Source organism: Cyclopterus lumpus, chromosome 5 (assembly GCF_009769545.1).
Source record: "Cyclopterus lumpus isolate fCycLum1 chromosome 5, fCycLum1.pri, whole genome shotgun sequence".
NCBI lineage: Eukaryota > Metazoa > Chordata > Actinopteri > Perciformes > Cyclopteridae > Cyclopterus > Cyclopterus lumpus.
In genome coordinates this window covers 13,586,513-13,612,889 of record NC_046970.1, presented here as the reverse complement: position 1 = coordinate 13,612,889, position 26,377 = coordinate 13,586,513, and the positions used below count along the sequence as shown (strand labels likewise).

At 40.5% G+C, this 26,377-nt stretch overlaps 1 protein-coding gene across 1 annotated transcript in view; it reads left to right on the top strand.

Annotated features, from left to right (window-relative positions):
• Nucleotides 1-23,616, top strand: part of col7a1 (collagen, type VII, alpha 1) — a 54,259-nt gene extending 30,643 nt beyond the window's left edge. The window contains exons 70-119 of the mRNA XM_034533592.1: nucleotides 40-75; nucleotides 169-216; nucleotides 313-348; nucleotides 1,396-1,521; nucleotides 1,699-1,908; nucleotides 1,992-2,027; nucleotides 2,144-2,188; nucleotides 2,318-2,434; nucleotides 2,523-2,594; nucleotides 2,693-2,737; nucleotides 3,546-3,581; nucleotides 4,697-4,732; nucleotides 4,822-4,866; nucleotides 4,973-5,005; nucleotides 5,113-5,175; nucleotides 5,291-5,326; nucleotides 5,853-5,933; nucleotides 6,109-6,177; nucleotides 8,985-9,020; nucleotides 9,201-9,260; nucleotides 9,352-9,396; nucleotides 9,481-9,516; nucleotides 11,202-11,237; nucleotides 11,322-11,381; nucleotides 11,502-11,627; nucleotides 11,716-11,787; nucleotides 11,906-11,941; nucleotides 12,033-12,092; nucleotides 12,200-12,244; nucleotides 12,693-12,728; nucleotides 12,870-12,905; nucleotides 13,169-13,225; nucleotides 13,321-13,392; nucleotides 13,950-14,021; nucleotides 14,154-14,189; nucleotides 14,294-14,374; nucleotides 15,574-15,627; nucleotides 16,265-16,318; nucleotides 16,413-16,475; nucleotides 16,562-16,624; nucleotides 16,780-16,896; nucleotides 17,864-17,941; nucleotides 18,317-18,370; nucleotides 18,512-18,560; nucleotides 18,785-18,793; nucleotides 19,630-19,713; nucleotides 20,084-20,209; nucleotides 20,945-21,118; nucleotides 21,565-21,747; nucleotides 21,833-23,616. Of these exons, the coding sequence (XP_034389483.1) occupies nucleotides 40-75; nucleotides 169-216; nucleotides 313-348; nucleotides 1,396-1,521; nucleotides 1,699-1,908; nucleotides 1,992-2,027; nucleotides 2,144-2,188; nucleotides 2,318-2,434; nucleotides 2,523-2,594; nucleotides 2,693-2,737; nucleotides 3,546-3,581; nucleotides 4,697-4,732; nucleotides 4,822-4,866; nucleotides 4,973-5,005; nucleotides 5,113-5,175; nucleotides 5,291-5,326; nucleotides 5,853-5,933; nucleotides 6,109-6,177; nucleotides 8,985-9,020; nucleotides 9,201-9,260; nucleotides 9,352-9,396; nucleotides 9,481-9,516; nucleotides 11,202-11,237; nucleotides 11,322-11,381; nucleotides 11,502-11,627; nucleotides 11,716-11,787; nucleotides 11,906-11,941; nucleotides 12,033-12,092; nucleotides 12,200-12,244; nucleotides 12,693-12,728; nucleotides 12,870-12,905; nucleotides 13,169-13,225; nucleotides 13,321-13,392; nucleotides 13,950-14,021; nucleotides 14,154-14,189; nucleotides 14,294-14,374; nucleotides 15,574-15,627; nucleotides 16,265-16,318; nucleotides 16,413-16,475; nucleotides 16,562-16,624; nucleotides 16,780-16,896; nucleotides 17,864-17,941; nucleotides 18,317-18,370; nucleotides 18,512-18,560; nucleotides 18,785-18,793; nucleotides 19,630-19,713; nucleotides 20,084-20,209; nucleotides 20,945-21,118; nucleotides 21,565-21,747; nucleotides 21,833-21,861 (3,309 nt within the window). The 3' untranslated portion in view covers nucleotides 21,862-23,616. The remainder of the gene's footprint in view (nucleotides 1-39; nucleotides 76-168; nucleotides 217-312; nucleotides 349-1,395; nucleotides 1,522-1,698; nucleotides 1,909-1,991; nucleotides 2,028-2,143; nucleotides 2,189-2,317; nucleotides 2,435-2,522; nucleotides 2,595-2,692; nucleotides 2,738-3,545; nucleotides 3,582-4,696; nucleotides 4,733-4,821; nucleotides 4,867-4,972; nucleotides 5,006-5,112; nucleotides 5,176-5,290; nucleotides 5,327-5,852; nucleotides 5,934-6,108; nucleotides 6,178-8,984; nucleotides 9,021-9,200; nucleotides 9,261-9,351; nucleotides 9,397-9,480; nucleotides 9,517-11,201; nucleotides 11,238-11,321; nucleotides 11,382-11,501; nucleotides 11,628-11,715; nucleotides 11,788-11,905; nucleotides 11,942-12,032; nucleotides 12,093-12,199; nucleotides 12,245-12,692; nucleotides 12,729-12,869; nucleotides 12,906-13,168; nucleotides 13,226-13,320; nucleotides 13,393-13,949; nucleotides 14,022-14,153; nucleotides 14,190-14,293; nucleotides 14,375-15,573; nucleotides 15,628-16,264; nucleotides 16,319-16,412; nucleotides 16,476-16,561; nucleotides 16,625-16,779; nucleotides 16,897-17,863; nucleotides 17,942-18,316; nucleotides 18,371-18,511; nucleotides 18,561-18,784; nucleotides 18,794-19,629; nucleotides 19,714-20,083; nucleotides 20,210-20,944; nucleotides 21,119-21,564; nucleotides 21,748-21,832) is intronic.
• Nucleotides 23,617-26,377: the final 2,761 nt, after the last annotated feature.

The window sequence follows — 26,377 nt, the reverse complement described above, 5'->3', positions numbered from 1 at the left end:
TTGGTTGTTCTCTTGACCTTCTAACTTTCTTTGTTCCAGGGGGATAGAGGCCAATTTGGCCAGAAAGGTGATGCTGTAAGTTAAAAGTCCATTTTTATTGTATTGAAAATGTGTCGTGAGTGAGGTTTTATGTGTTTTGTGTGGACACTGATGTCATTTTATTGGCAGGGAGACCCAGGAGAGGACGGGTCGCCGGGCAGACCTGGGACAGCAGCGGTAAGATGTCAGCTCATCGCTGTGACTTGTAGAACCCTTTATTGTCAATATTGTTGATATCTCTTTCGACTGATGTTTGTGTATTTCTCTGACCAGGATGTACAAAAGGCTCTGGCCAACCAGGGCATTCAGGTACGTAGACAGGCACACAATTAGGATTTGCAGTTCAATTATTCTGTAACATTTTAGTTTGTTAGGCCTTTTAAGGTGCAGAAAGGTTTCTCGTCTTAAGTAGTTTATTAAATATAAGGAGATGTATTTAAATGCAATGGATACATCTTTACTCTGGCTTTGAACATGATTAGGTTATAGCATGAAGATCCCTTCTGAGATAGAAATGTATATATGTGTTGATGAAGAGTAATGCTTTCACTGACACTAAAGCACAAATATATTTTTGAGGGACAATTTTTATTGTTAGTCCTTTCATCAATACTTATTTCCAAAAGCCTTGCACCTGCATGTCATGTGGGTATAACTACTTTCCCACTTGTCGGTGTAGCGCTAAACATTCCTGGTTAGTAGACAGAAATGTTCATTAGGCATATTTAAAATGTCAACATTAATGTGTGCTGTCATTTGAAAATACATTTGGGAAATTGTAGTTTCCCATAAAAACAGTAACACGATTTTAATTTGTATTAATTCCTTGCAGCCATAATCTTAATTCGTACTCATTTATCTGTATTAGATATATATATGAACATGTTAGCATAATGGTTATGCTAATGGTAAATGCCCTGGAACTTGTGCAAAGTGTTTTTATTTGTTCTTGCAAGTTTCATCATGCCATTTACAGCTTCCAGATGTATTTATAACTAACAATTATTCTGAAAATACAACGTCATCAACCAGTAAAAGAGGATTAACAGAGTTACCACGGTGCAATATGGGATTGGCTCTTGCTTAATGGGCATTATAAAAATAGGACTGCAAGTAGTTAAAACCCACAGCAGCATGTGAGGCTTGATGTCATAGACGTAAAATAAACGTTGCCCCGATAGTGTGGAGGAGTTTGTTAACCTCGTTCAATATTTTTTCAGATGAAAAACGATCTCAATCCCTCACAGTAAAACAGTAAAAAGTTGTGTGCAAATACATTTTAAAATGACCATTAGGCCTGTGGCTGAAAGTGATGTAGCTCTTGCCAACCATTTCCCTTTTCTTCCCTCCACAAAGATGTCGGATCTGAAGGCCGTTGTGGACAGGAAGGACTTATTACTGCCTTTTCCAGTGCAGAAGGTAGTGAAAGGTGAAAAAGGAGACAGTGGTGAATCTGGACCGAGAGGACCGTCTGGTGCAGACGTAAGTACGACGAAGGGCATCTTGGAGGCTGGCAGTGAATACAAAATATACTTGACGAAGACCCTCAGTCAGACCACAGCAAATCCAGATGTTGCAGTCCATGTTGATGTCTAAACAACATAAGTCAGTTTAATATTTAGAGTTGTTTCTCTCTCTCCTTTTCCTGTTGTGCACCAGGGTTCCCGTGGTTTTCAAGGAGAGAGAGGGGCTAAAGGAGATCAAGGGGAGCGAGGACCCTTGGGAGCAACTGGGCCTGCAGGTAGAGCCATTGGAGAGCGAGGGCCAGAGGGACCCCCAGGGCCTGCTGGAGTGTCAGGCAAACCAGGAATACCGGGAGTTCCTGGGCGAGTTGGGGAACAAGGCGAGGCTGGAAGACCGGGAGATAAGGTGAGTTGAGAAGAGTTGGGTGAACAAATTAAGACTTTTCATTGAACATGATTCTGCTAATAAAATGTATATCTGCATTTCAGGGGGAGAGAGCAGAGAAAGGAGACAGAGGAGAAGGTGTAAGTGTTTATTTTACATTGACATATTTTGGTCCAACACATCAAGGTAGTGAGAAGAAATTCATGTTTTATGTAATGACTTCCAAATTGAACTGAGAATGTAATCTATTTTTCAGGGTAAACCCGGGCTAACGGGAGTAGCCGGCCCACCAGGTCAAAAGGTAAACTCCTTCTCAGCTTTTGTTATTAATGCAGTAAAACTAAGAAGATTTACCATTTAAATAATGTAAATATTAGATACACAGTACATAGAATGGAGTTCATAAATATATTGTGTGCACATACTGTAGGGAGCATCTGCTGAATCTGTACTGATTGGTCCGTCTGGAGCCAGAGGCCCTCCAGGAGTTGGAGGACACAAGGGAGAACCTGGTGCTGCAGGATTACCAGGACCTCAAGGAGAACGGGTAAGATTTACTCATAGTACAAAAACTTTTGTCATGCACTGTCACATGTTTCTATGTGCAAATGAGCTATATGTCATGTGTCCTACAGGGTGTTGTGGGGTCTCGTGGCGACAATGGAGACCGAGGACAGTCTGGAGAAACAGGACGTGATGGCTCGAAGGTGAGCTGAGCATTGTAATAATAAAATAATCTGGTTTTGATCTTATTGTTACGACATCCAAGACATGATAAAAAGCAATGTTTACTTTGTCCTTTTAGGGATCACCAGGAGAACTAGGAAAACCGGGTCAGGATGGGAAACCGGTAAGTGTGAAGTACTGGTCGTCGCCTCACTTTTTTTATGAGAGCGTTATAGTAATGACTTTCTTGGTTTACACACACGCGTGTAACTATTTAGTGAATGTTTCTTTCAACAGACTTGGTAAGTAAGTTCTTTTTTCTTTTGAGAATAACAATATATTGTTAATAATACTTAATAAATGATTAATTTACAGTATTCTATATATGAGTATTAATTCATATAAAAGACATAATGCACCCGCTCAGTTTTTATGAAAATATTAAAACCAGCATAATTCCAGTTAACATCAGAGGTCACATTAAGGTTTGATCTATATCCTTACCATAGTATTTACAGTGATCACCTAAAGCCCAAACACAAATGATGTGATGTATGTCATGATTGCGTGGTCGGGTGCAGAAATGTCAGGAGAGGTGAAGTATTAAGCACTTCCTCACACTCTGTGTTTTCCTTCCCTCCATGTCGGAGCAGGGCCCAACAGGGCCCGCTGGTCTTCTGGGCCAACCAGTGAGTAACCAGTAGCCCACCAAAGTGGCTCTCTCTTTGGCTTAATCCTCAGAGTAAACCACAGGGTTGGCTGATGGAGATCTCTTTTCCCCCTCTTGGGCCGAGGCTTCATAGATCCTTAGACTGTAACCGTTTGCAGCTGTGCGGCTAACACCTTACTCTCTGACTTCCTCTCTCTCCTCATATGTGTCTTATCTCTGTCCTGTGTGTTGTTTGTTTCCCCTCTTCCAACACTGTTCTTCACCAACCTGTCTCCCCCTCCCCTCCTGTGATCCACCCTCCTCCGTCTTTCGTCCTCTCCAGGGCCTGCCTGGGTTCCCAGGAGTTCTAGGCAGACCGGTAGGTTCCCTGCTGCTGGCTGGCATGCTTTAGCTCTGGAGGAGGGAGGGCTGCGAAAACCTGTCCCTTTGGTATCTTATGCAGATGGGGAAAGCACCAAAGTGTTAGAGATGCCAGTGGGGTTTAGCTTAGACAGGAAATAGCTTGAAAGATGTATCCGCATTTAGCAACAGGAGACTAGAACAACCTATCATCAGGATGCACACATCGTCATATACCTCCCAGGCAAATTTCCCCCCTTTAATCTCAATGCATTTGTATTGGAAACATCCTTCTGGGAGCTGGGATAAGAGTCAGACGTTGATCAGTTGCTCATCAAATATTAATCAATACCAACTGTCCCCAAAGCATCCGTGTCAAACTCAATAGTTAAATTTTTATGACACCAAAGATTTGTTGGAAGAGATGACAGGAAGTCAGCTACATCCTGAGATAAAACTCTCGCCAGGATGTAGTGTACAATAGTAGAGGGGAATACAAAATTGGGTTTTTGGTACTCCAAAAAGTCCTGTGTTGTCAATTCGCTTGAGTCTGCTTATCGTGCATGCAGCTGTTCCTGATGCTGTCTGATGTGTGCTTATCCCTCTCACAGCACTGGTTTTTCAGAGCTTACCATGCCAGTGTGTCTTTGTTGACATTGTTGATCCTCTGTGTTTGTATTGTCAAATGTTTTATGTGACACATCTATGTATTATGTATGTGAACTCCATGTTGTCCAATTTTGAGTAAAGAAAAATTTATTTACAGTTTTAATTAATCAAGTTTTATAGACATACAGTATGTATTCAGAGATATGTTGCTTTAAGGAATAGTTTAATATTTTGGGAAATACAGTTATTCTCTTTCTTGCCGATAGTTGGATGAGAAGGCCAATGCTGCTCCCATATCTGTTTGCTGAATATGAAGCTGAAGCCAGTTAGCTTAGCCAGTTTCCTTAGACTCCAGGAAGTCATTTTAATGACAAACACAAGAGCGGTATCAGTCTTTTCGTCTAACTTAAGCAAATAAACTCTTCCAAGATGTCAAAATCTATGTTTTTAAAATGTGGCTTGTGTGCTGTTAGTGAGTATTTTATGATGTGAGTACACCGTACATGACTTGTATTTTTCTGCTAGGGAAACCTAGGAGAGCCTGGAATTAGGGGGCCAACTGTAAGTATCACACGCGGGATGAAGCATGACCACATTCACAGACTCTCAACAGCAACTGTTTACATGTTGGTGGTATGTGTTTCAATTAGGGCCCCATGGGTGCCAACGGGCTTCCAGGTCCCCCAGGCGTGAAGGTGAGTGAAATACATCCCAGTGTGCTATGTGTCACAGCATGTACACTGAGATTCTTTTGTTTGTTGCTTGCCGGCCAAAGTCATAAAATGCTTGTGTCTCTCACAGGGTAATCAAGGAGAGCCAGGTGTTGGCGTCAAGGTAAAACAATTCCAGTTGTATTTTGCATATTTTAGTCGCACCAAATCACATAATAATCTAGTTAGTAAGGGTTTAGAACAGTAAGTGAGTTTTTCTGTTATCTGCAGGGTCCTCCCGGTGCCCAGGGGAGTACAGGTCTGCCAGGACTACAAGGTCCCCCTGGAGCTGTGGTAAGTGTCCCCTGGGAGAAACCAGCTTTGGTGTTTTCGCATGAAATTCATAAAAACCTCATGGTGTGTATCAGATTGTGTGCATTTTTACCACTGCATTTATTTTCTTCTGCAGGGTCCACAGGGCCCTCCGGGACTGTCAGGGCAGGTGGTGAGTATGTGATCAGTATGTGATGTGAGCACAGTGAGGAAGTGTAACATTGAAGAAATGTTCTTAGCCTGGGGCATTTTAATTATAACTGAAAATGTGAAGGTAATTAAATAGAAATGCCAAAACATGTGTACCAAGCTTTTGGTGACAAATGGCGGCTTCAGCTTTGTTTTGTGTTCATAATTTGAAAAAGGCAAGTTACATAACGTGTGATTTGTTGTACCGAAAATGAGCAATCCTCTCGGCATGTTGTGTACACTGTCCGGACTTTCTATAACTCTTCTGCAACCTTTTCCTTTTGGTTGTCAACTGTTGGCTGTTTGTGTGATTATTATGGAAAAAATATGTAAAATAAGTGGAGACCCCATTACTGATCCATATTAATTGATGATGTGTGGTGTTAATTGAAGCACATATCTTTTTAGATGATTTGCTACCTTTTGTAGTGCACTCAAATGCAAATGTGACTGCACATGCTTGTGAATACACATACTACAAACCTACTGAAGTATGTGCTGCTCCTCAGGGTGAATCGGGTAAACCAGGAGTCCCTGGAAGAGATGGGGTGCCTGGCAAAGAAGGAATACCTGGATTACCAGGAAAGCAGGTGTGTGTGTGCGTGTGTGTGTGTGTTTGTGTGTGTGTGTGTGTGTGTATGTGTTTCACTATCTGCCAATGTCTGTATGTTTTCATGCGGCGACTGTTTCTGTAATAGGCAGTGTGCACTGTGCTGTTTTTATCAGGTCTTCCTCTGCGTCCTCATTGTGTAATTTGTTCCTCAGGGCATTGCTGGACCTCCAGGCCATGCTGGTTTGAAGGGGGAGCAGGGAGACAGCGGTCCTCCAGGGAAGGTGAGAACATGCTGTATCTACCGAGCAGCCTTTGGCTAAAAGGACAGTCAATGAAATTGGTTTTGTGGGAGATTTTATTGGATGTGATAACAGCTACAGAATTATTTGCCGCCAGAAGTGATACAAAAAAAACATTTCTGTAGTGCTATTATTAGCTTCTAACTGTGCCAGTTTTCATCTGATGCCTATTCTGAGTCTTCCTTCAGGGGCTGTGGTTGGGCTGCTGTTGTTTGTCCACCTGGGGCCGGTGCCGATTGTAACCTAAATTGTGCTCCAGAGACATTCACAATTTGTACACAATGTAATGTTGTCCAGATGTACCACTGTTAGCTGGTTATATGCTGCTGCTAGCTGTCTCTATAAACTGATGTTTGATATGTCGTAGTAGGCTGCAGCAGTGTGAGGTATGAGGCTGTATGGAGAGGAACAAGATCAGCGCTCCAAATGGCTCTCAAACAGAAAACCTTAGAATATGTAGACAATCTCTATCGATGAGGGGATCTTTCCGTAGCCTGTAGTTGAAGTCAATACAATGGGCAAGGCAGAAATTGAGGGTGTTTAAGTCATAAACTGAACTCTACTTAGCAACATGAAGCACAAGAACATCGTACTTTGATGGAGTTGCACCAGATAACCTGCTCTCATCTGTTTTTCATTTTGCGTCGACATATGCAAACAAGGTGGTTGGCTACATACATCTAATTTAGGAGATAATTAGTGTCGGTTATGAATTGTATGTGTCCTGGTGAAAACGTGTCCAAAGCTACAGATCTGAATGAAAACATTTGAGTAATTGGTTTTCATTAATTTATCCTAAGGTGTATATGGTACCCAGAATCAGGAGACACACCCAACTCTTATAGTTACATTATTTTTTTTATTCTGTGAGTGAGCTACCTTCTGTAATATCAAATAGCCAGCATAAAATTTGCCGGTTATTTTGAGCTTGGGTAAGGCAGAAAAACAAGAGCTCCATCTTCCCTTGCAAGTTCTCTCAGTGGTATCTTTCTGTTATATGACTGTTATTGATTGACATTCAAAGATCAAATTCTCTGGCACATATCGGAACATATTTAGTCACTCTTTATGTTCACACTACCCTCATATGTCTATATTATCTGCAGCAATACAGCTCTGGAGTTGTTTGCATAAATGTAGCTAAATGGGGAAAATCCCTGTGTAGGTCTGAAGTGCCTCCCACTCTAAAAATAACCGAAGAATCAACCATGAATGTGAATTTCAGCTAAATCCTTGTATAGATTTTTGGATAATTGGCTTAAGTGTTCTATTAACAGCCAGTCTGCAAGTGGCAAAAACTGGTCTAGATTAGAATATATATTTAGATAGAACAAGAATAAGAGCCTGAGAACAGTCTTCACAGATATAATGCATGCTAGTTCTAAGAGTTCATCATCTTATCATTCACTACCGCACACAATCTATTTCTGGAATTGGCAAATCAGAGTGAACTGGATGTTCTAATGTAACTGCTCCCATTATTGCTTGAATTTAATATTATTCTCTTAAAATGTACATGCATTAACATTTTAAGTGCAAAGCACACTTTGGTAGATGACTAACTTGAACTCCTACATTATAGTAAGTTCTGCTTCTGCTCAACAGTGATTTGTCAGCGCCACTTGGATTATACATGCAAACTACCTTACCACTGACACTGACATATTATTGCGAGCCAGTTCTCTGTATTTGAATGACTGCAGTCATCTGTTTAATAGGGATTGGCGCAGCGTGATAACATCCGGGCCAATTCTGATGATGAGGATCTCAATTAAGCCACATTTCAGCTCAGGGAGACTGAAAATGACAGAGAAGGTCACATGTATTCATAACTTTCTCTCTGCAGGGCTCATCACATCATCACACGAGTCAAAATCATCTCTGTTCACTTTTTATCCAATATGGCTATTACAATATCAATATTAATACACTGCAAATATTGTGGCAGCACCAATCGGATTCTTTTTATGAGATGAACTGCTACCAAACTATTAGTAATCTTTAAGTGCACCTTATCTTTTAAAATAAATTGCACTGTATCCAGGTAATTTGCTGTTGCTGTGGTGCATATTCACCTTGTCTGATTACAGAGCAATCCAACTTTTTAGCCTCGAGCGCAGCTTATTAATAAAATACTTGAGTCTTTCCAGGATTGCTGCCAGATATCATAATGGCATGTATTAGCGCACACATTTACAGTGACTTGCTTATACAGATGTGGAACCGTTGTGTTAGAGATGTAATGTCGGTTTGGCGGTATTTAGAGAGGGATAAAATTACACAAAGATGGAGCCTGATTGTCACGCATTCTGTAGTCACGGCCATTCATGCTGTTTGTAATATTGACATGAATCGCGATGAGTATCTCAAACAGCTCCCTCACTGCCGACTGCCCCGGGTTCAGCACCCTGGACAGAGCCACGGTGACACTGTCAGTGAGTTCACTAGTTTGATGAATAACGAGGCAACAATTGCCCATCTGCTCAGCAGCTCCATTTGTTCTCTCTCACACACACACACACACACACACACACACACACACACACACACACACACACACACACACACACACAATTGAAGAGAAAAAGCATTTTCCAGCTCCACAGTTGGACTTCACAGAGAAGAAAGTGCAATCTTTAAGCCTTTTATTATATGTCTTTGCCAAAGGTATTAAGGCTCTTAATCTTTGAGCTGTTACACATATATGTCTTTTCATACAAGAACAAGAAGCCATACTATGCTGCGCAGGTAATTACTATTATTTTCAAAAAATGTCTGCACTCTTACAGGCTGTGGCTGGACCACCTGGAGCCAAAGGAGAGAGGGTGAGTCACGGTTAATGGCAATAATGAGGAAGTAGCTACTTGAAATGTTCTTTAATTCTGTAACATACTCAATTATTGCATTATTATCTGAAAATCAAAATACTAAAAGTTTGTAAATTAAGAAGCAGAACAGAGCAACTGAATTCCGCTGACATCACCTTGCGGTTATGATTGATGCAGGGTCTTAGTGGTCTAACACTGCCGGGCACAACTGGAGAGAGAGGTTTACCTGGAGAAAAGGTGAGTCTGCCTAAAGCATGAGCACTGAAGGCTCACTCCACAAGACAGTCTTTTTCATTTACGCCGATCCCTAATATCTGCTGTCTTTCAGGGTAACAGGGGAGACAAAGGAGCTGCTGGCAACAAAGGAGAGAGAGTGAGTTCAATCATGCTGCAAGGAAAAGCATATTAATAAAGTTCACATAATATTTACTCATCATGTTATCTGTCTTCATACTAGGCAGTGGATGGTGAACCAGGAGAGCCCGGAGAAGATGTGCGTTATCAGCTTCCACTGCCACTGTTTGATTTCTAGATTTCTTTTTTTTTTGTAACAAGACTCTCATATGTTATTTACTGAATGTGTTTTTTGTTATTTGCATATATCTTGTTTCTAAATATCTAATGTCTTTAATCTATTAGTGAAGGTGTAATTCAATTCAGTTTATTTTGTATAGCCCAATATCACAAATTACAAATTTGCCTCAGAGGTAATGTAATGCCACCATTAGACTACCATAAGTAGCGTGTAATTTAAGGTAAAGGTTTTTACGATAACAATGTGAATAACTACAGCAAGCTTAGATTTTCACATTGATATGAACAAATGCAGCATATTGCTATTTAGTACGAAGGGACAGATGACATGGAATCAGGCGAGTGCCTGGGAGCACCAAATAATTAAGACATTGACTAGACTTTTAAAATATTTCTATAGAAATTAAAAATTAACTGGCATCAGCTAAGCGGTTGTTGCTAAACTATAAAATAAAAACAATCATGACCCATAGCCATGATTAAAAATATACTTGGATTGCAAGCGGTCAAAATCAATCGAGAGAGGTGCGTGAAAACAGCTGTTTGCGGCTTGTATCTCTAGCTCTCTCTCTATCTCTCTCTCTCTCTCTCTTTCTGAGGAATAAAGTTATATTTACAACCACGAAAAGCAAGCGCTGAATTAAGTGCTTGCTGAAAAATCTGTTTATCCATGTGCTGGACTTTGCCGCACGTACAAATGCACCCTTTACACACGACAAACAGCGCTGTTCATGGTTCTGAAAGCTGAATGCAAATCGACAGTCACATCATGTATCTCAGCCAACTGTTTTCGGGGGTTTTGTTATTTATCTTAGATTTAAAGAAAAAGCTTCACTGAAGGAGCAAAAATACGACTGAGGCCCCTTAAGACCCCCTCGTGTTGCCCGGCCTGTGCTATAAGTTCATGTAGATTTATGGTCTTTATACCCTTGTGGAAATTTGACATTTGTTTACATGAAACACTTAAAGTTTGGACACCCTAGGGCACCACACTGGTAATCCAGGGTTGTGAGCATAATCAGCTGCAATAATCAGCTCCAAATTGGATATTTTGATCATCTTAGTTAGGTAATCACATCCTACTTCAGCGTTTGATTTCTTGATAACAGAAATGTCATATCATTAAGACATGAGTGCAGAAAATATGCAATGATCCTGGTAAAAGCAGATTTTCCACACATTTAAAACAAGCATTCTTTATGCCAAACTGTTTCTCTTCAAGGTCAGTCCAACTATTTAAGTTAATCTTGATTAATCAATGTTCTACAGCAGTGTTTGTAAAGTCTCTAAAAGTGTAAACTGTAATTGTGACCAATCTCCTCTGATGGTTTTGATTATGTGTGGTCGAGGTTAACGAGGCACTGACAGTACACACTCAAACTGATGGAACGTGTCTTCACCTGTATCATAATGAATGCCAAACCAATATTTAGGGGGCATGCAGAAATGTGTTTGAACAAAGCAACTTTTCTTTATTATTATTATTATTATTTAATAATAACCATTATTTTTTCATTATTATTATTATTATTAAATAATAATAATAATGAAAAAATCAATGGTTTACATGTTTCTGTTTTCTTTCCAGTACGGTATTATTAGAATGAGTCTTATTTTCACACATTACATTTGTTTTGTATGCAGGGGTCACAGGGTTCTTCAGGGCCAAAAGGAGATAAGGTAAGCTTCTGTCATGGATTTTTATTAATTTGCCTGGAATCAAAACCAATCCATGTGAGCATAATGACAACATGTGTGTTGCAGGGAGAGAAGGGCATAGGACTGCTCGGTCCTCCTGGTCTGGTTGGGCCTCAAGGCTTAAAGGTGGGTAACAGCATGTGGTTCAACATAGGATAAACTACTGTATGTGTTTACCTCTTTAATCAGTAAATGTATTTATCAGATGTGAGACAGGTCCACAATCTAACTCTGGTTTAATTTCAGGGAGATTCAGGCCTTCCTGGTTCAGCTGGACCTCCGGGGCTACAGGGGAAGTCAGGTGGTGCTGGGCCGCCTGGCCTGAGAGGAGAAACTGGACAACTAGGACCTCCCGGACAACAAGGGGAGAGGGTTGGTGGAGCCGCTGATAACACAATACTGTATGCTTTTTCTCTTAACATCTGTGTGTTGTTTTCAATTATTGAGGTCTCATTTTCAGGGTATCCAGGGCTTTGCAGGCCGTGCAGGGAATGTCGGACCCCCTGGACCTGCTGGTCCTCCTGGACAGACAGTGAGTTTAGATGCTGTTTTTGTTACTACAAACATGTCTGAGAGAGAAAGGGAAATCAACAAAAACAGATGAGTGATGAATTATGATTTATTAATCTTTTATTATTAATACTTTATAGGGCTCTCCTGGTACCAACGGGGTCCAAGGGGACAAGGTGACTATCCAAGCGACACACATATTTCTTCCTTCCTGCTTAAATGTTAATGGATTTTTTTGAAGGGTGTACATATTATTTCTGCTGCCAGGGGGAGGTTGGCGTTGGAGTCCCCGGTCCCAGAGGAGAGAGAGGAGAAACGGGGATGAGAGTAAGAAATCGGTGCCAGTAGTGTTTTATTGAAGATTTGACGTGATCTGCCTATGGATGATAGAAACTGGTGTGTTTGTGTTCTTTTTTCTGTCTGGCATGTCTTAGGGAGAGGAGGGCCGGGCTGGCTCGGATGGGGAGAGAGGGCCAACGGTAAATAATATTGGATAACTTTCTTATCCATCACTCAGTAACACAACATACACCAACAAAGCCTCTCCATTAAGGCAGAGTGTCCATATAATGTTCCAAATTAGGAGAAAGCGGCTGCGTGTGGCCGCCAACCCCAGAAACCTTGCACCCACCATCTTTCTTCAGAGCCACAGCTCCTAGCGCTTCCTGTTGAAAATCGCTGAACTTTTCAGAAAGCTGCGGGTGTCGTCACTGTGGAGGAAGCACTCTCCGGTGCACTGCCATTCATAAAAACACTATATGGACACTCAGTCTCAAGCTTTAAACTTTTTTTTAGTGTTGTGTTTTACAAAATGCTTAATTTACCAAGAGGCTGTATATATACAAGTAAACATAGCCCTGAGTTAAAAACAGGCACGGTGTTTCTACCAGTATGTAATGGGAGTGTGTTTGTTTGTGTGTTTATCAGGGTCCCCCAGGGAATCGTGGTATTCGGGCAGAGAAGGTGAATTCTACCAGGCCTTTTCCCATTGTTATGTGTCATCATGCTAGTTGTGTCCTCCCCCGGTCTTTTGCTTATGTATAATGGTGAATTAAATTGAAACGGCTGAATGAAATGTTTTGCTCAAGCTATTTCTTTTTTCAGGGGGACATCGGGCTGCAAGGTGACAAAGGAGAGAAGGTGTGTGCATTTTAATATCTATTAAGCACTATCTCTCTCCCTCTGACACAAAAATGGATAGAGGAATATAAGACGCATTGTGTCTGTTTTGAAAGAGCTCTTTCATGAGAGAGCAGGAGGAATATATGAATACACACAATGTTAATGAGCTACGATAATAAAAGTGACACCGCTTAAGGAAAGGTTACAGTATGAAACATTGTTTGTTGATGTTTTGGCTTTGGGGAGAAGCCAGATGTTTACAGCTGTACTGTCACTCACAGGGGGACACCGTGCTGGTGGGAGGACCTGCTGGAGAAAGGGGCAATAAAGGAGAAACAGTCAGTTAACACCTGGATGGGTCCAAATGTTGAATATAATAAGATGTTTGTTCATTTTTTTGCTTGTTGTGGATGTGACTGTTGTTTCATTTTAGGGTGACAGGGGAACCAAAGGTGTGCAGGGAGAAAAAGGGGGGAAAGGTCAAGAGGGTCCTCTCGGGGAGCAGGTAAATGTGTTTCTTGTCTGAACATATGTTATGGTGTTATGGATGCTACTAATGCTATTTTTTTGTTTTTTGTTCTACGTAAAAAAACATTTTTGTTGGTGGAATTTACAAACGATTTGGTGAAGGAAATGTCAGAAATTATTGATAAATATCCTCCTGAATTTTAAAAGATCCATGGTGATATCTTCACATTTCTGGTTTCATCCAACCAACTTCAGATATGAAGCAGAGACATTTTCAGAAGCTGACAACAGCAGTATTGCTCAAAAACAATTATCAAAATGGTGCTTATTTGAGTACTTCTCAGAGAGATAGTTAGTTTTAACATAATTGTATCTGAACTAGTAGTTGATGGATATATTATAATTAGTAACATGGATTGGATGGCCAAGCAGACGCATCAATTGATTATTTAACTCATTCATTTAACTGTAATGCAACAAGGAAAAGATGACATTTAAACAATATTCTTATGTCGCACCAACAAAGAGGCCGCTATACTGATATCACAAATGATCAATATGCATATTTCTGTGCATGCGTGTATTTGACATTAGGGACTGAGGGGAGAGCCGGGAGAAAGAGGATCCATTGGATTCCCGGGGGCCCGTGGCCCTGGTGGACAAAAGGTGAGTAATGCTGAGCATGGCTGATTATTGTGATTAAATCAGTGTCAGAATGAATAGCAAAGCCAGTCAGTAGTTAGTACATGTAATAATTGTGATTGCTCTAATAACTATAATTCTGTCATCTCCCTGCAGGGAGAAGCTGGCCATCCTGGAGTACCTGGCGAATCGGTCTGTGATTTTAATTCCATCCAAATATAGATTTAGCATTTTGTGTGTGTGGTTTTATCTCTTTGGTGGACAGACAAAGGGATGTTTTCTGTTCTCTCTTCCAGGGTTTACGAGGAAAAGACGGGATACCAGGGCAGAGGGGGGAGAAGGGAGAGCTTGGTGTTGTAGGACTGAGAGGAATCAAGGTATTTTCTTTGTGGCTGTGTGCTTGTGTGTTTGTTTTTTCTGTGTGGTTTCAACCTTCAAGCATCATTCAGGAGTCGGTGATGACGATCACAAGTCAATACTAGCATAAAATGGATATTATTGCAGAGGATTAAATTAAAGATATCCATGCAGAACATATGCTTTCACCCTATCATTATGATTATTAACACGCAAAAATAGGTGGTTTGCTAAGCCTGATAGAATTAATGCCCATTTGTCTTTCAATTAATTTATTCATTTGAATTATATTTTAATCACTGAAGCGATCAAAGACGTGGGCGACAATTCAGATGTGTGGAGACAAGCTAGTTTTTTTTATTTTGATAACCTTTATCAGGTTATCTCATTGACACATATGTATTTTGCAAGAGAGACCAGATTAAATGGACTGTACTTGTATAGCACTTTTCTATTCTTCCGACCACTCAAAGCGCTTTAACCCATTCACACCCAATCATACACTGATGGGAGGAGCTACCTGGACATCAGGACTAACTAACATCCACACACATTCACACACCGTAGGCACAGCTACGGGAGTAATTTGGAGTTAAAAGTCTTGCCCAAGGACACATCGACATGGGCTAGCGGAGCCGGGGATCGGCTGATTGAAAGACAAACCTACTCACCACTGAGCCACAGTCACCAGCTGGAGAAAGTACAGAAAGAAGACATACAACATATGCAGCCAGTCACACACAAATATTTACCTACAAACAGCATCAGAAGCAATCTTAGACCTCTCTAAAAATGTACAAAGTTCAACATTTCTCAATTGGATGAGACGTTGAAGCTTTGAAGCAATAGTTTGACATTTTGGGAAATAAAGCAAACTTGGCTCTGTCCAAAGTTAACAAAATCCAACGTACAATTATTCTTACAAAAGTACAATAACCTCAATTAACTGTTTATATGCAAGACTATTTATTGGCCTCAACCATTTACTTCCTGAAGACTAAATAGTTGTGCACATAACACTCTGTAAAGGGATTGAATGGAGGTTTTTTATAGAATGTGTTTGATATTACATGTTAATTTGTGACCAAAACCCCAGCCACACCGGTGGTCTGTGTCAATGGATGGGCTCTCTGTCCGGCTGGTTTAGAGCATCTTGTCCCTTTGTCACTCACAAGCTTCTTCATGTGCGTCTTTCAAAGATGAACTTATTTGCTTCCAGGGTGACCGAGGACCCAAAGGAGCTTGTGGAAATGATGGACTCAAAGGAGAAAAGGTGGGATCAAGACTTAAGAATTTGATTTGGAGGAGAAAGAGGAGAGGAAATCAGCATGAATGAAGCAATTGTATAGTGGTAATTTCCCACCCAGGTATTTTTTCTGTCCCAATAATGAACCAAGAAGTTAAAATGTCACTGATAGCTCGTAGTCTGTGAAGTGGATCCTTTTGTGGTGATTAGAAATGCAGCAATACCGAAACGGCTTGATCATGTTTAGGTGACAAATGGGTTGATATCGGATCCCATTATTGTAATTAATAACAATTCAATCAATTTACCAGTAATACATATCCATGTATTTATGTACCCATTGCTTCATATATAAAAGAATGAGCCCAGTCACTGGGCATACAGTAACGCATGCAGCTTATTAAATAAATACTGTATTATCTAATCGGTATCGGCCGATATCCAAAGCCCAGGTAAGATCCAGCTTTGCAAACGCCTTCGACCTGCGGTTGAAGTTTTGTCGGGAGGAGGAGAGCGACTCTGGTGCTTTTGTCCATAGGGAGTGCTAAATCAACACAAAATGAAAGTTCCTCGTTGTCGTTTTGAATAAGTTATGAGTCAGACATGTATGAGTCATGTAATGTGTGGTAAGTACTTTGGAAATTGAATGAGTGTTTGTGTTTAGGGGGATGCTGGTACACATGGGAGATCAGGCCTCCCAGGAAGAAAAGGTGAACAGGTATGAGTAACGTCAAACTGACACTATGTGCTGTATTATATACCTCTATGTGCTCTTAAGATTAGTCTACAGCCATGCTCTCTGTGTTTTCCAGGGGGAACTTGGACCTTCTGGAGCCCTAGGGACTCCTGGAAAAGAAGGACTAGTCGGTCCCAAGGTATGTGCTGTCTAACTTTAATGTGTATTTGACTAACTGTAAATGTGTCCAATATAAAGTGTTAACACTTTTCTTTGACTGTGTAGGGCGACCGTGGATTTGACGGCCTTGCAGGACCCAGAGGAACTCAGGGAGAGAAAGGTGAAAGGGTGAGTTTCTAACTTACCAGTACAGTGTGAGCTTACATGTTGTCTCTAAGCTCCATATTATGTATGTACTATCAGAAGCACAACATGGCTCATCCTTAGAGCTACATACAGGGAACCTTTAGATTCATAATTACCTGTCTCTGTGATACATGTAGGGTATGTCTGGTGTACCTGGTCCCCCTGGCCCCAGGGGAGTGGATGGGGCACCGGGCCTGAGTGGCACTCAGGGACTTGCTGGTGCTAAAGGCCCAGAGGGGCTCCAGGGACAGAAGGTGACTATGCTTACTTTGGCTTGATAATGGCGAATTCCATACTTCTCCACCTTATGGAGGCAGATGTCTATTAAAGTGACAAGATAGGATATAATGACAATTCAACAAGAATTTGTAGACCAGCTAATGGGTAACCCATCAAGTATGACTGTGCACGCATTTCATGGCAATCTAGCAAAGAAAAAGAATGTATAATGGAAGCAAGAATAGACTAACATGTCAATATGCAAGTGCACAAAATAGCAGCAGTCAGAGATGTGTGAGGAGCAACAAAGATTTTGTTTTTGACATTTGTGAGGAATATGATTTACGACTTCTATAAAAAGAATACAGTCTTTTGTTTTTCTCCTTAGTTTGTTCTCCTGTTTCTTCTTCACCTGACTGCTCGTTTTGTTTGATTTCTGTGTATTACTTCATCATAATGAGTGACAGTTTGATGGGCCCTGCGTTCGACTGGCTTGTCTGGTGCATCATCAAATCAAGAAAGAGAGCTGGTGAAAGGAGAGCAGGGCCATATTGAGTCTCTTTTATGGGCACACCTTTTTTCAGAATGAGACACTGAGTCAACCCAGTTGCATTATTTTCCCAAACCAATATTTTTGCTTTGGTGCAGGCTGAAAGGAAGACTTGAGTATTCATTTCCCATCCTATTAACAGATCAGATCAGCACTAATGCAAAACAACTGTAAACACATAATGGCACAATACTTGTGCACCAGAACTGCATTAAGTCATATTCTCTATAGCTTTAAAGTCTGCATCATAGTGAAATCACTTTTGCATATTGCGTGTGTGAACTGAAGGAGTATAGTAGCAGCATCTTTGGAGAATAGATAGCAGTGGACTAGAATCAATTATCTACCTTTGATTTCACTGAAGCTATGCAGGCAAATACAACCTGTCCAGAGATCTTTGTAAAGATTGTTGTAGACATGTTGTATGTTGTAATGTTGTTTTACCTTGTCAGGGAGAGAGAGGTCCATTTGGTCCCTCCACGGTTGGTCCACGTGGTATCCCAGGGATCCCAGGGGAGCGAGGAGAGCAGGTGAGTGTCACACTCGTCTCCTGGTCTTTTTCTTGGCAAACATCTCTGATAGGAAACCACTTTGATTGCATGGTTCCCTTATCAAAAACCTTTGAAAATCTTATTCAAATTAACTTTTGAATTCCAGTAAAACTGGTAACTTGAAATGACAACGACATTTTATTAACGCCTCTATTGGAATTTTTGGTCCGACAAAATACATTGGTAAAGGATGTCGAGACTGGGAAATCTTTTTGTATGTATCTGTAAAAGTCACAATTGCTGATCTTTCACTTTGACTTAGCATTTAGTTCATATGCTGCACCTGATCTAAGCTTAATTAATAAATGTGCTGCCCCTGTGTGTCGTGTGTCCTAATACGTGACCATGTTGCAGGGAGAGTTGGGACCAGATGGAGCCAAGGGAGATAGAGGAGACCCGGGCATGACGGTCAGTGCTTGAGCCTTACCGTGGGGGTTCAATTTGAATGTGTACATCAAACAGCACACACACACAAAGCTATATTAGGGTTGTGTTTGTAAGTGTGTGTTTTTTTTGTTTCTATCTTCCCACTCTTTGTTTCCAATTCAGGAGTATGAGGTCAGAGAGTACGTTCGCTCCGAGATGAGTCAGCACTGTGGTGAGTCTTTCATGCAGCTTGCATTGCTAATTTATAACAGAGTTGTCCCCAAGTTGAACTTCAGATGGTATACACGGCATATCAGTCACAGCTTCAGCTAAACTCTTTGAAAGTATGATACAAAAGAAGTTGCAGAGAACTACAACAATGCCATGGCTCTTTAAGCTGACCTTTTTTATTCCCTCTGTTTCTGCTTCCTGCCTGTCCATCTGTCTGATCCTCAGCGTGTGGAGGTGAGTGAGCCAATCGACTGCAGCAGAAGAGAGAAGGTTGGACAGAAGGGCTGTGATTTATCATGAGTCACAGACGCACACTATACCACAAATACTGCTGTGGAGTCTGTCGGCATTTGTGTGTGTTTTTTACAGTATCATTTAACCCCATGCACACAAAACAATCATAGTTACATTACCTACCATTATTATAAAGACTTAATTAACAACATACTTTCTCCAATTACTGAGACTGGATAAAATACATTAATTAAAAGACAATTGGAAAAAAACTCAAAATGATCAACTTTCTCAAAGTTTATCAATGCAAGACTTCATCAGTGTTGTGAAGCAGCAGTTACTATAACTATGTAGTGTTACTAATAATGAAGCAAAAGCAAAGATTTCACTGTTTATTTTATTATTCATACCTCAGAAGTAGTTAAGCATTTCATAATGTACAAATCAGTGATGGTTTGAGGCAGCAGTCTTTAGTTGAATCAGCGATGATTTGACTTGGATTCAAGTCCATGCAGCAGCGACTTGAATCCTTAAAGGATTACAACCCGTCTTTGGAAGATTGCCTCATGGTGACCAATCTTACAAAAACTCTGTAAATCCTTTCAGCTGGTGTGTATGTTGGAACGGTGGAATGATTTTTGTGGGGCTTCGGGGTTGTTGTTTTTGTTGTTGGCTCATGTGTCTGAAGGTATTACTACCAGAATGTTCTATCCTATCATGTTACCTTTCCGGTCCCCCTTTTGTAACACTTACCTGGTCCCTCTCACTCTCTAAATCCTGTCTCCGCTCCCTCGGTGTACCTGTTCGCTCCTCCCCGTCCTATCTGGCTCTCTCAGGTACAGGCCCAGTAAATCGGTCCCAGCCCCCGAACAGGGCTCGGCCTGCACCAGAGCAACAACTGGTCGTGAAGGGTGAGGAGGGTGAGTGTGTTCGTCCATCGCTCTGCCTGTCGACCTTGATCTGTGTGTCTGTCTGCCTGTCCGTCCGTCCCTAACAAACAGGTCTAACTTGGTGGCGCTGGGTCTGGAGACCTCTCACAACTGGGTGGTTTTCTCATTAAGAAAACAGAGGACTCCATTTGTGTTACATTCCCACATAATGTATTCTATAGGCGTATCCAGACAAATACAAATGTTAGTGAATAGGCTCACTGACTATTTTGTACTTGTATTTATAGTCTTCTTGAGTTGTGCCAATATGGTCCAGAGCCTTCCATCTGTCTGAAGCTTGAAGGTCGTCAGATGCAGGTGAAGGAGATCTCTGACCTGTGTGGTGTTGCATTTCTCTCAGGCCGTGAGCTGCGTGTGGTGGTGAACACCAACGACCCCGACTACGAGCACATCTACTCCATCCAGTCCTACGACGACCCCTTGGACGAGCTGCTCTACTTCACTCCCTCTGCCGACCACAGCGATGGTACTGAGTTTCATACTGTGTCCGATGCTACCGTGCAGTGACATAGCGCTTTCCAATACACTGAGCACCACCTTAACCAACCTGGTCTCGCATGAACTGTGTGAAATGAGCTCATGGTATGAAAAACCTGTTCAGGTTTGTGTTCCCTGCTTTAAAGCTGGGGAAACAAAGTTTGTACTGTGTTTTTTAGGCGATATGTCTTAACAAAGACCAAACTATAAACATCAAAGAAATGTGTCAACCTGATTGTTACTTCCATATGTTTATATTATATTATTGTATTATGACAATTATGCAGAATTCCAGGTTTTCCTAATTCTACAATGGAGGTGGTGATTAAAATGTTCCCAATCACATTGGACAAAAGTACGGGAATAATAACTTTTTAATTATAATGACCCCAACATTAACAATATTTGTTCACATGCTACAGACTTGATCTGTTTCATGTGATGAACAGAAGATGGTGTGTCAAATTTGGTTTATTCAATCGGCACATAATCAAATTTGTGCTGGAGGAGCGTGTCTTCATATTCAGTGTGTGTTTCACTTTGTGCTCATTTCATGACATTGAGAGACCGTGTTGACCTTGTATAATGTTTCACTCACGCCTGCTACAAGCGCCCACCATCCTGAGTCTGTGAACAATCATGATCTTTAAACCCGTTATCACACTAATGTATTGTTCTTTCTATTCGTACTGAATGTGTCTATGCTGTGTGTCTGTGTGTGCAGGTGAGGTTAACAAGGATGAAAATGACAAAACAATCACAGTTGAACAAAACAAATCAGCCACAGCTGATGTTAAGAAAACAGCAAGAGCTGATGGTCAGAAAGCAGCCAAAGTTACATCTCTGAAAGCAGTCAAGTCCAGATCAGTCAGAATCAAGAGGAGCGTCGAAGGGGAAGGTAAACCAGCTCATGTGCTGTATTGGGATTTAACAAGGATTCATTCTGCCATCCTGCCTGCCTGAAGTCTGGTCCTCTCTGCATGTCCCAGGCTGTGTTGGCTGTTTTGCTTTTGACTTAAAGGCATCCAGTAAAATCAAACACAAAAACCAAAAAGTGCTAATGATTTGCTTTACATAAAAAGAAATGATGTCAAATGATCGAAAGTTTTTGAGCTCAGTGGTCAGGAATGCTTGTTTTGGGTCCCATATTGCTCTTTATTACTGCTCTGCCTCAGCTCCTCTCTGCCTGGCCTGCTCTTTTCTTATTGTGTGTGCGTCTTTGTGTCTCTGTGTGCACACTCTTGATTGTGTGTTTGTCTGTGTGTGTCTGTGTGTGGGTGTGTGTGTGTGTGTGTGTGCGCGTGCATGTCTGTGCCTGTGCCTGTGTTTGTGTGTGTTCTGCAGCTCCAGCTGACTTGTGCCTGCTGCCCATGGAGGAGGGGAACTGTGGACGATACACTCTGCGCTGGTACTTTAATAGTCAGGTTCAGGCCTGCAGGCCCTTCATCTACAGCGGCTGTGACGGAAACGACAACCGCTTCCTCCACCAGGAGGATTGCGAGGAGCTCTGCCTTGGGGAGGCTGAAGGTACACACACACACACACACACACACACACTGTAGGTTATGTCAGTATTGAATGTATGTAGACTAACGAGTGATCTGTTGTGCAGGTCCTCATCCCTTGAAGACTGCAAGATGATTGAGGACAAATCCTCCTCATCATTATTTTGTCAAATGTCAATGTTCAAGATTTGTTTTTGTTTATTTATTGTTTCTGTAAACCCAAACAAACTTTACCTGAGGTTGAGAGGGGATACCAGAGGGCTCCCTTGCTTTAGGCTCTCCAAAAGATAAACAGTGTTAGGTTAGTTTGTTAGTACGATTTGTGCAGTAATACATTGGCACATTTAAGAATAGTGTCTTTGCTTTCATCCGTACCTTCAGTACCTTAATCCATTTCGTGTTGCAACACAGATGATTAGACTTACATCTGTATACAGAAAGCAAGTGAACAAAATGACCTGACTCACTCTACATTGTAATGCAATAGCCTTAAGTAAATATCAATATGGTGAAGCTCATGATGTTTTTTGTGTTTTTCTTTAACTCAGTGGTCATTTTTGAAGCTGTAGTTTGAAGTATAGTTCAATTATTATGTGTGTTTGTTTACGTGGAGCCAGTCACTGACAAACTGAAAAGAATTGTCTCTTTGTTTTGAAGTGATGGTTATTTTGTCAAAATAGGTGCATTTATCCGATTAGAAATACCCTTGCCACATTGCTGCGTCTTCCATTATTTGGTAATTGCAAGCATTTGTTCCACCTTTTCAAAAGGTACATACTTTTAAGCCTCGGCAGCAACTGTGTCCGGAGGCATTAGGTGTACATACACGGGAACACAATATCTCAAGAAGGTGGGATTTTCTTCAAATTTGGCACAAACATCAACCTGGACTCACAGATGAACTTATTACATTTTGGAGGTCAAAGGTCACCTTGACCTCATGTCCGTCCCATTCTCGTGAATGAGATATCTCAGGAATGCTAATTTCTTTAAATTTGGCACTAATTCATTGTGACCTCACAAAACATGTTTTTGGCCTTTACTCAAGAATGAATATGCTAATTATGTCACACAATGGTCTAATAGTATTAATAGCTTAAGTTATCACATTTTGAAAAGACATATGGATGTTAATTGCAAAACGACTGCTTTGCGGATGCGCACAACGCAAGCCTGTAATTCTAGTTCTAAGTAACTTTAAAAGTATTTTCTGTAAAAGCATACTGCCTTATTACAGATCAACAGCAGTAAACCAAAAACTTGACGCTTTAACTTTCAGTCATTAAACTTAGCTGAATTAGGACAATAAGAAGGAAATGGTCTAGGTGTGCCCAGTATTCCCTTTGCTCATGAAGGTGTCTTATGTTTGGTTTATTTCCTAATGATTTCAGTTTAATGTGCCATCCGATGCAAGCCGCACAAATCTAGGCCTGTTTTCGGCTGTAATCATGATTTTCAGTAGTGAAAGCTACTTTAGCAAAGAGAACGACAAGTAGATACTCAACAACACTCAATAAAATACACATAACAGGATGATTTGGCAGCACAGACTACAAACTACATTTTTTGTGGACTTCACTGAACTGGTATTTACTGCAAGGATGTTTCTAAGGTGCTTTTATTATTTTACTCATTCCATATATATATATAAACTGTTTAACTGTCCTGACTTAGTAACAAAGTGGGCAGAGGTGTAGGTTGTGGTAATGATGATAATTCTACTGTAATGTCTGGATAAAGAAACTTTTGTGGTAGTATTTCAGCTTTTTTTCAAAGAAATCCTTTGGGTTAGCAAATGCTGTAAATATTAAGTAGTATGTAGTAATGTCAACTTTAAGTTGACATTGCTATGGAGAAGACAAAAGCCACCTGAATTCATCCAACATTGACCCCGAATCCAAAAAAAAGAGAAATAATATTTTTTTTCTCCAACATGGTTGAAATTAATGAGTTTAACCAGGAGATTTCCATGAAAGCCTTGAAAGTGCTCGAGCTGCACCAAATACCATCTGCAGGGGATGAACATGACCTTTACTTCCAGAGCCTCAGGTGCCTAAAATAACTCCTCACACTTCTCTACATGATTACTATGCAAGCACATCTGTATTGGGTTAGGTTATATTATGGATATAGTTTTTTTGATTTGTATTAAATATGAAGAACCAAGCACAATATTCTGCAAATATTTTGTACATATTGTATTTTACTGTTTGGGGGAAGTCATGTTTCTGATCACGACTGCATGTTTACTGCCAGAGAAAAGGTGCTATTTTTAAAGGTATTTTTATACTGTGTTTTGAATATGGAATATGTGCTTTTGTTGTGGTGCAATCTATTCTGTTTCTGTAGAGTTATGGAACATTTCAAAAGACATTTCTAATAAACCAAATGTTTGAATAAAGACAAGTCGGTTCTATACCTATTAGCTATTTGTTGTTTGTATTTTAAACATTGTATGGTAGGAGGTTAGCATACACAACACTAAAATGTGTGGCTTTTGAACCTGTGACTTTCACATTAACAGTCTGTCTGACAACAAAATAAAATGATATGGCCTCAGTGATCTGTGTCCGTGTGCACACACACACAATAGAACATTTCCAATGATGGAAATTCACCACATAATTTGTCAATGGAAGGGTTAATGAAGAAGATTAGGAGACTATACATTGTTAAGTGTGTATGTGTGACTGATCAAGATGTTCTAATTTCATCAGCAGATTTTATTAATGAGAGGATTTTCTGCTTGTTGGCCACCCTTCGTTTTCCATGCTCTCTGCCCTCGGTTAATTTCCCCTGGTGTTAGACACGCCGACTCTATATTCACCTCATCACACTCCAACAGGCTTCACGCAGGTTCGCCATCACCTCGTCATCTTCTTTTACCTGACTTAATTTCAAAAGTGATCTCAGTCAGCACCTCATCACGCTGTGGGCCTGCATGTGTTGGCAGAGGCTGTGTGAGAGCTTCAACACCTTATGCACACGGTAGCAAGGAAAAGATCACAACATGCTGACAGTGATTGTGGATGTAGAGATGAATAGATGGAAAAGACTCAAATTAAAATTGTTCATGTGATGGACAAAGACAGGCCACTGCTGTGAGTATTAGTAAGCTGCTATAACAGCCACCACCTTACTGGGAAAGCTTACCACAAGATTTTGGAACCTCACTGGAGGGATTTGATCCCATTCAGTTAGTGAAGAGCATTAGTGAAGTGTGACACTGATGCTGGGCGATAAGTCCTGGCCAATGTTGGAGGGGGTTTAGGTCTTCACTCTGTGCATGCCTGTCAAGTTTTTCCACACCAAACTCTGAAAACCAGATATCTTTAAGAAGTCATACCTTGTGTGTTCATTGTTCTCCAGCAGTATTTTCCCTTGTTTGCTTCTATGGTTTTTGACCCTGTGTAGGACCTTTTGTGCCTAGTAAAAATACCTTGCCTTTGGCCTCACCTCATTTCTAGTGTCTTCCCCTGCATCTGAGTCTTGGCTCTGTCCTAGAACTGTGACAGAAACAGCTGTAACAGGAAAGAGCTTTCGCCAAGCAGCTTACACAAAGCTGGAAGCACACAATTGCCTAAAATATTAGTGAATGCAAGAGCCAGTGGTGGAATAAATAATGAAGATATTTTACTTAAGTAGAAGTACTAATAATGCTATATAAGAATAGTCCATCACAATGAAATGTTTTCAAATTTAAGTTCAACGTAAATACCAGTATTGAAGTATCAAAAATAGTACACATTATTTACACATTTTTCAGAATGACTCATATGACTGTTATATTACTTAAATAGTATTACTGATACATTAAAGTGTAAGCAGCATTTAAATGTCATGGTGAGGGTATTTATTTTCTGTGGCAATGCATCATATTTTAAAAGCTGATATGTTACAGTATCAATAGTGGAGTAAAATGGCACAATAAATCACACTGAAATTCCGTGAAGCAAACATATAGAAAGAAAAATTGGAATACTCACAAAGGTACAAGTACCTAAAGATTGCATCTGAAAACAGCACAAGTACATTTCACTTTGTTAGGATTAATGGTCTAAAGTAGTGAATTCAAGTAGTGAATTTGCAGTAGAAATGAACCATGAAATGATATATTATTTTTAAAGACTTTATAGCTTCTTTTAATATTAAATCTACAGCAAACTACTGTTTGAAGTGTACCAGAAAAAGCATAACAGTTGTGTCACAGTTTCACTGTATGTATTTGGTTTTAAATGTAATGAAACACTATGAATCTGTAGCATTAGGGCTGCCTTCTAAATTATCAGTAACCATTACCTGTGCTGACCCAGCACTGAAGCTGGCTTATGTAATGAGTGTTTTTTATCAGCTCATAATCCTATGACCCATGACTTTAGTGGATAGATAGAGGACAGTGTTTGAGTTACAAATATAACATGGAAATACAACCCTGCTTGTGTGTGTGCATGTGTCACTGACACACACACGTATTGCATATGATATTTCCTCATGATTTGTGTGTTAGAGATGTATTTCACATATTCCAAAAATAGCAGCCGTCACTGATTTGAGTAGCCGTAACAAGTCAGCTTTACCCAAGACACCAAAATCCTTCAGAGCAGTCCCGCAAGTCTTCCAAAGGACATGTGAGGATATAGTAGCTGTGTGTG